The sequence below is a fragment of the Saccoglossus kowalevskii genome, chromosome 18, assembly GCF_978046115.1.
Source record: "Saccoglossus kowalevskii chromosome 18, keSacKowa6.1, whole genome shotgun sequence".
In the NCBI taxonomy this organism is placed as follows: Eukaryota; Metazoa; Hemichordata; class Enteropneusta; family Harrimaniidae; genus Saccoglossus; species Saccoglossus kowalevskii.
The window spans coordinates 26,196,703-26,205,917 of NC_140658.1; the positions used below are offsets into that span (position 1 = coordinate 26,196,703).

General features: G+C 34.2%; 1 protein-coding gene across 1 annotated transcript; it reads right to left on the reverse strand.

Moving 5' to 3' along the window:
- Positions 1–1,791: 1,791 nt before the first annotated feature.
- On the reverse strand, positions 1,792–8,926 carry LOC146731988 (scavenger receptor cysteine-rich domain-containing protein DMBT1-like). Its single transcript, XM_085493040.1, has 7 exons — positions 8,860–8,926; positions 7,892–8,025; positions 5,736–5,790; positions 5,224–5,574; positions 3,153–3,302; positions 2,200–2,281; positions 1,792–2,023 (listed from the first exon to the last, which is right to left on the reverse strand). The coding sequence occupies exons 1-7, from the start codon at positions 8,924–8,926 to the stop codon at positions 1,792–1,794; spliced, it is 1,071 nt and encodes a 356-aa protein (XP_085349166.1).
- Positions 8,927–9,215: the final 289 nt, after the last annotated feature.

The window sequence follows — 9,215 nt, forward strand, 5'->3', positions numbered from 1 at the left end:
CTGCTGAATGCTACAGCACATTATTTTTTATTGATTTTTCTGTATTTTAGGAGTTGGTTTCAGTACATTAAATAATTAATTTCGAGCCGTGATATATGTAAATGTGTGTATATGGGAGGGGACTACATTTACCCATATTGAGAGGTATTCTGAATTTAAATGGCAGCTTACCAATCACAAAATAATACTATTCCACGGTGATTATGTTATTGCCGACAATTTATATGTATTTATATTCTTGTAAACCATATGCAACGCGTTTACAATGATACTTGGTCCAATTTAACTCAGGTCTGCGTTCGGTTAAATTATATGTGCAATCAGGGAATTATAATTTATGTAACAGCTAGATATAACCCTGTGTGATATACTATTTACTCTTATAGATAAAATATAAAATACTGAAAACTTGAAAATATTATACCTCGGCATCGGAGAGCTGAACTAGTGAAAATTGTTCTGTAAAAAGTTATTATTTCTTTGGGAAAGAATTACGCATGGGTTAATCAGAATGTAGGCATGTAGACAAAAGTAATGTAGACATCCAGCACTGGTGAGTTATATTAAACGGATCTTTATTTTAATTTCGCTCAGCATTGGAAAGTATCTATAAGTGTTACGCTTGAAAAACGAGCATTGTTTTGCCTGTTTCAATATAAAGTTCGCTGGTCCTCGGCTCCAACCCGCCCGGTTTTTGCTGAATATAGCGACCTCTATAGCTTCACATAAATCTGCTTTCGTCGCCACGACTTCGGTGATGATTTATTCTCGATCGCTATCGAGATCGAACTGTGCCCTGGTCTGTGCGTTAAACGGTGTTCATTAATTGCATTAACATCATGCACACAAGACATGAGACACCTAAATCATCTAAATTTTTAAAAGTTTTTCAAAACATAATCTTCAGTGATTTACAGACCAAACCGATATTGATGTTTGCGAGTCATCCATTTATGTCACAGAGGCTCTAGAGGGCGCGACTTAAAGAAAAACACTATGAGAATTTACAGAGACTGTTACGTTGAACATTCGCAAGGGAAACATTCAAGATTCATAGTGTATGTTCTAAGCATTGTTTTTTGAAAACAGCTGGAATACATCTCGAATTCAATACATTTTGTTGTGGTTGGGGAATTAAGTGGACATGCAAATACGTCAGACCTTTGTAAATTGCCCCCAGTTAATCAGATATGTTTTTACAATGTGAATTTGATCAATTGCTTGTATCTGATATTTGCCAATTTAGGTGATTTTATCAAATTGAACCGTTATCAGACGTAATACGAAATTGTTACAGATCCCATCGTGAACACTAAACAAGTTATTTTAACAACGCCAAAGTACACCTTTCTATTCTAAAAATTAACCCGTTTCAGAATTCATCAATCCGGAAAAGGTTGCACTGTATGAGGAGAAGTATTACCATGTTACCATAGTAACACAAACCATCTTATTATGGTATTCAAAAATTATCATCTGGAATATATTTTGATACTCTCACAACAAATATTTGAAGAATGTATAATTGAAAATATCACAATCACATTACTAAACAAAACGCAATAAACAATTCTTATTTTTACAAAGGAAAGAACACAAACCCGAATGATACAATTTTTCAAAAGGTCATTATATAGAGATTATCATTTTCATTATAGTAAATTTAGAAACTAGTACACACTTTTCTCAATAATCCCCATTTTGGTCATTTGTCATTTGGTGTACCATCTACAAGACAAACATTACCCATAATGCCCCACGCAGGGTTAATATCTTGCATAGTACTAGTGTTCATATCCTATTGCTCTTTGTATTGGATTTTATGACTTCATCATCATTGTTTATAGTGTCTTTCATTGACGACTGAGTTCTGATACTGTATACTTCTTCATAGCTATTGCTTTCCAGACCAATTATATTAAGTTTGGTGTAGCTTGCATCATCAATCGTGTTAATATCGATCCCCTCGTAGTCGGCATTCTTGTCCAAAGTTGGTGATGACTGTGTTGAGTTCGATTCTGTCCTGAAAGCACAACACTAAGAGTGTAGTCTCACTACATACTGATAACATTTGTATTGCAGACTGGGTTTTTAATAATATAATAATCTGAGCAAGTTGTCACCTTTTTGGAATGACAAGAAGGGCAAAATTAGGTCTTAGAACACACTATCTTATATATTTTGTGTTAAATTACTTACTTTTTCTTTCGGAGAATTACCACAACTGAAACCGCAATAATTATTGACACCATAACTATAGCAATCCCTCCACCGGTGAGTCCTATAAATTAAGTATATGATTGTATGTGTATTGATTGACGTGCATATAGAATACCATGTAATTCGTAGATTACTCATTGAATGCATTTACACATACCAATGCTCTTACAATGTATTTAACACGTTTGTATCATACAATAAATTCAAAAATTGAAATTATATATTTGCATAAACGTCTACTATCATGCATAACTTACCAATAAATATTGACGACCCAAAATTTTTGTTGTTTTCACTACTGGGCGTTAGAATTACTGTCGATAATGATATCGGACTGGATGGTGACAAGGATGCATCTAAGTAAAATGATGTATAATGACATAGTGTCGGCGAAATAACTGTATTTGCTACATGCATTCACTTTTACGCAAATTCATTACATAGTTTAGAATGGGAACATCAATATATATATTGACCGTTACCAACACGAGAAAAAAAATGTACAAGGAAGAACATTGGGACAAATATGGACTGATAAATTGCCGGCTTCATATGTCGGTTGTCACATAACTGATTTGATGGTCGACTCAAAATCCCTCAGGGAAATAGACACATGCTATTGCCCTCTTGGCAATATAGTTTCTATACATTAGGAAAATAAAGTAGTATTTTCAGCTATGTTGGATATTGAAGTTATATTGCCGGCAAAACTCCTTAAATACCATAAATCTTAAAGTTGCACCGTTTAGCGACTAACACATTATTGTAGTGAACACACTCTGCTTGCTTATGAGAAGGTGTATAGATAACTTAAATTCGAATTTCAGGGATAATCATTGTCAATGCGTTCTTAGTAAAGTTGAAGCCAGGTCCAGTATTTTCTATTGCATAATTTGGTAATGGCTAAAAACTACATACGAGTTTCAACATACCGGTGTCACAATGCTGTCCCATTCTGTCATCCGGGCAATCACAGTGGTATGATATATCACCATCACTCCATTGACATTTCCCATTATTTACACAAGGGTTACTTTGACATGGGTTTACTCTATCTTCACACGTAGTACCTTCCCATCCTTCTGAACAGTGACAGATAAATTGTTTCAGACTATCCGTGCAATTTGCAGCATTTCGGCACATGGATATAGCTGGAAAGCTGCAGAGAATCGTGAATATAATATAGATATTGAAATAGTTTTAAACAAATTTGCAGGTTGAAAATGTTGATTAGGATTAGTATTATGTTGTTCTCACAATACAAACATTACTACAAGTATGAAATAAATAAATAAATAACTACTAACATTATGTTTTTCTCCTGATGCTTCGTTGCTTTATGGAAATTTGAATGTATTTGAATGTTGCTCCTATTGTGTTATAACCACATCCAAGAAAATGTACTAGAATGTCCGTTTACACAAAACAACCTCAAGTTTAAGTGGAAAACTTAAAATACAAAATAAATGTATTTCTGATTGTAGCAAAAGGACATACACATCTAGTATAGGGCGTTGTACATATGGCTGAACGCAGAAGACAAACAGCTTTAGCCCAGGAAATATTACCCATGATATATGCTATGCTTGTTGCCAGATAGGTCTTATATCTGATAGCAAGTACTCTCACTTGTTGTATACAAGGAACTATACGCTAATTACCAGGTTTGGGAGGTTGCTCTGTGGGAGGGTCATCCTTTTCTGGCGCAATTTTAGAAAAAGCAATGTTTAACGATAGTAATAAGGGGGGGGGGGCATTTAATTTAAAATTGTTTACAAATATCAACAGTCCTTAAACAGTCAACGAATGCATTTTTTTGAACTTGTTTATGCGCATCACATAGCCAGTCTACATGTGGAAAAGGAAACAGCTGATTATTCACCTTCATTTCTGGTTGCAGTTGCAATCTGTCCGTAAGATGTATTTCCCCTATGCATTTTTTGTGTCATGATTTGCATTTGTGTATATAGAGAATTTTAAGTGTATTTAATGTTACAAAAAGTATATCAACTTCTTCTCATTGACTTGGACAATGTGCTTCACTGTGTAGGATATAATCTTGTTCTTCCTGGAAGTAACAAGGCAATTGCAGCTGCAATAATATTGTGTTTCACACTAATTAAAGTTCGTAGCATCAATAAGTGTGTTTGTGAATAGACAATACATTATATGCGAATCTGAATTCAATATTCAGCAACTCAATTCTGATATAACAAAACAATATAAAATAGAAACTAACCATTTTCTCACTGTCATCGTCCAATGATTACAATATTAAATTCAGCATGGTTATAATTTATATAATGTCAACTTATTTAATTGTTGTCAACATCCCAGAACACGTTGCATTACTTTTCATTTTGATCACACGATTTTCCCATCATAAAAGTCGAATAAGTATGGTGAGAAAATGTATTTTTTGACGCGTTGGACGATATTAAGTTGCTCCCCGCTCAAATAACGGTTTTGTCTTTCTTGAAGGAAATTGAAGAGAAGGTATCATGAATAAGAAAGAATTCTATCAATTCAAGCTGTTGTCATTGCCCCTGTCATTAGATATTTGCAAATAAGTGTAAACATTTTATGCAATCAATTTCAACCTTAGACATATTTTGCATCGGTATAATGTACCTGTAAGTTCGTTTTATTATTGTTTTATTGTTAGCTTATCTCCCTCATTGGGTTAACAAAGGATATTGTGCGTAGCTGATTTCTTTCCTTTTTGGCAACATAACACAAATTATTCTGATTATGTTTGCTGTTCATGAACTTGAGCTAATTTAACAGACAGTGGTAATTTTGCTATGGCTTTTAAAGATTATGCATGACATTAATAAAAACGTAGCTCATGGTCAGTACTGAAACAAATTTTAACATTGGAAATGGTAGGAAATTTCCTATTGTGCGAGAGGGTCATACAATTTCGATGATCTGCTTTAAATCTCCGTCCAACCTCCTACTTAACTTGATAATTAGAATGTTATAAAATATTAATGACAATACCTCCATAGTGCAGCACAAATCCCAATGAGTTATCTTTGTTGTCTGATGTGAAGGTCAGTAATAATGTATTGTTTACAGTGGTACCAATAACATATTCCATCACTCTATTGTTTAATGTACTATTGTCATTGGGTAGTATGACAGGGTGATTTTGTGGTAGTCCACTGATGTTATAAAATGATACTTGATCGCTATTTTTAAGACGTAGCATTCTCAGTGTAACCTCTATTACGAAGTCACGAGGTACTTTCACTATCCATCGACAATTTCTGTTTTTGAGGTAATTACCAGGGAAATTCGGCGAAAACAGCCAACCTTTAGTTTCGTTAAGAGTACCAGTACAAGAGAGAAAACACAAGAATTAATCATCATGTTGTGTGTCCACTAACATTTTACCCTCACATTTACATTATTTTATCAGCAATATAAAACCAATAAAGGTCTATAACACAAAGACGACGGCTATTGTAAATATTATATATGTGTTAGCTGATATTGATTTACATAATACGTACTGGAATACACTGAGCTAGCATGAGTTCCTCCACACATTTCAGTCACCTTTTTCTGACAGGGCAAATCACAACGATCATTATGTACTAAAGAATTGTTATCATCCGGAAATTCTTCACCACAGCGACATTCAGATCTGTCTCTAATAGAAGCATATGTGAAATCTTTCCGGCAATGGTTGATACAGTTATGAAGTCTTTTTACATTCTCGAATTCGCCACCGATATAAGGCTGATCATCATTTGCAAAACATCCAATGAAGCCAGGATCTATGACATTGACAAAGCACACGAATTAGAGTATGTCATTTTCTTACATTGCGTCATTTCCTGAATGCAATACAAAATGTCCAGGTATATGCAATGATGAATTCGCCCATGTCGGCTTTAAAATAACAAACTCACTAAAACAAATACATATATAGTTTATTTTAGGGAAAACATATATTATACACGTGAAGTGAATTCCTTGATGTTCACTAAACAACTAACATACAATCGTTTCTGCACTGACATTGCTTATGTTACTTTACTTGAACTGTTGTTTGAATTTACAAAATAAAAACACAAAAAAATGGTTAATTAGTATTCATAGACAGTGTAACATGCACGATATTTGGCCATTTGAAAAAAATCGACATTATGACATTATAATAAACAGACTGAAAAGTTAATTACTATGCACATTAAACAATTGACAGGCTAATGATAACAGATAATCATCAACACAAAGAAGTTTGAAACCAAATGTTACCAGTGATGCAACTACACAGATAGTATGCATGTACTAATATTGTTTTGCGCATTTATTAATATATCGACATAATATGCTGTAAGTAGTTAGATAGATATAAGATATCAACTACCATAGTGAACGTACATGAATTATGCAATCGTTTTAATTAGTATGCATGTATAGTTACACAATATTAATCAATTATTTAGTATCTGCATCCCAAACAACACAGTTGTTCTTAAGATATTGGGGAAAGACGATTTAACCAACACATATACTCATCCAGACAAACAGACAACGGTATCACATTACTTTATGTTGCAAAAAACAAAACAAATATGTGCCAAACTTTCTTCACATCACCATGTATACCAATATATATACCCTTGTAAAAGCTCGACATTTCTCTCTAGTTCAATGTCCGTGGCAACATCATTGATTGTTCAAAATTGCACTTGTTATATTGTCCGAATAGTAATGTTCGTGAATAAAACATGTTTAACATTGGACGTGTGAAAACAAATATCTACTATTCTCTGTGCGTTTATGTAACATGAGTAAGTTCAAGAACAATTGTTTTACCCACATTATAACTCTAAAGTGCCAATATGGTTCTTGTTTTGACGACTAAATTTGCAAAACAAATGAATACAACCAAAATTGAAAGTCAAAGTCAAGCTTTCTTTTCTTGTTCGACAGACATATAACCACTACCCTACCATCGTGTAAACTAATTGATACTATAATAATGCTAACCCCATACTTATATTTAAATTAAATTACAACTCACAATTACAATATACACCAGCATGACCAGTAGAACATTGTGATTCATCCATCATTGAGAATAAGCAATTCAATATTGCACTTTCATTTTCATTACATCCAATATTAACCAGTAGAACATTATGGCCATCATCAAATGCACTATTTATATGCATTGCACCTGGAAAACCTATAGAAGGAATATCAGTGAAGACACTATTATTATTATTTTGATTTATGATTCGGCAGGTGGGACGATCTTTTGGTCGCAAAAAGTCTATCAATTTGTTTTGAGTCAAAAACATTCAATTTTTTCTAGCGCCAATGTTTTTTGTGTGAGGTTGATGACGCATATTCAAGAATATGATGTACGATTGTGACAAGTGTGAATCGGTAAAATCAATGATTAGTTTACTTCTCTACTTTTTGTTGTTTCTTTGAAACATGGTACCGCTTAAACGTGTTTAATACTTTATAATAATGTGTTAAATGATCGCCTTGGATGTTTTCAGTTATGATATAAAAAATAATTCTTCTTCCGAATTACCATACAGAGCGGAGTATCGGACAAATAGGGTATTCAAATAATATGAATTGATCACTAAAGTCTGTACCCATCGTTCTTTGGAGTTGACCATGTGACAATTCAACTTACCCAAATTTCTGCACGCGACCTCGGCGTCCATAAAATCCCACCATCGCTAAAAATTGCACTCCATGTATCATTATAGAATACTTCTACACGACCTTCAAATGGAGTGCGACCCTCTACAAGTCGAACTTTCTCACCTGAATACCAGAATCCCACACACTGATAACAATGGAATGATTATGTTTTGATATTTACAGTGGCGTTACATTCGAAACGCTGAAACAGAAGTGTAACAAATAAATACCATTATTTATTATGATGTACAAGCCTGTGTTGACACTATCTTTGTTGAAGTAGTATCGCACACTATTTCCTGTGGACCCCTTCAGTAAACATGTTCACATACAGGTCAGAGTTCAGGCATTTGTATTTTATGATATGTGAAGCGGTACCTGTGTTGCATTGGTAATATACACCCCAACCTTTATGTACATTCTAACTGATATACAACACATTTACATACAGAAATCAGATTTTTAAATGCGTATCAAAATTTAATTTAATTTTTGTTGGAACGTTAGTTAACTTTGGGATATAAACGAAGCTTTTTGTGAAACTCTATTAACCTGACGGCAAAGTTTTGCTGACGTCATAGTATTTCGTGTGTAGGTTATTGCGCTGTAAAACTCGACCGAAATTACGTGCCACTGAACAAAACATCTTTGTCGGCCTCCATGATGGTCCAGTAAATGGGTTAGGGACTGGGTGTGACACATGTCTTGACTTATTAATAGTGTGCGCATAACACAATGCTAATATAGAAAACATTTTGTAAACGTGTTCATTGAAGTGTGCGTAGATAGAACGCCGTGTTTTAAACCCTTCCTCTGAGAAAATACATAATATACAGTTACGTTAAATAGTATATTGCTACTTTTAAATAATTAACTGACCCTATCTTCCTTAATCAAATAGGGCACCCAGTCTGTTATCGTCGCCCTGATTACCCAAACAATACGTTGAAATCTTACCTCTGATACCAAGGAGTTGATAAGGCAAACATACGAGAGTAATAATGGTCTTCAATGTGTCCAGCATGATAAAGCTGCTCTTTGGTGACTGACGCGGATAGTTTTTAACAGGTTAAACTGTGTAGAGTTCTTCAAACGTAGCAGGATACATTATATGCGCATGTCAAGGATTAGGGTGATTATCATAATCTCACATGTAACCTAAGTCCCGCGTTATAACTTACTTCTAAGTGCAATCATGGTATGTATTTGCTAACATGATACACATGAAGGCGTTCATAAATTTTATAGTGTTTGACCAAGGGTGCGTGCGATACTACTTGTACCCGGATACCGCGCGCCAGTGTTGGGGTGGG

Excerpts from the sequence above, each read along its gene's own strand:
- LOC146731988 (XM_085493040.1), bottom strand. The coding sequence starts at position 8,926 with ATGCTGGACACATTGAAGACCATTATTACTCTCGTATGTTTGCCTTAT. Across the intron at positions 5,791-7,891 it reads GGTCGCGTGCAGAAATTTGG|AAAAAGGTGACTGAAATGTG; the intron begins GTAAGTTGAATT and ends TTGCCCTGTCAG. Across the intron at positions 2,282-3,152 it reads GGGACAGCATTGTGACACCG|GACTCACCGGTGGAGGGATT; the intron begins GTATGTTGAAAC and ends CTTAATTTATAG.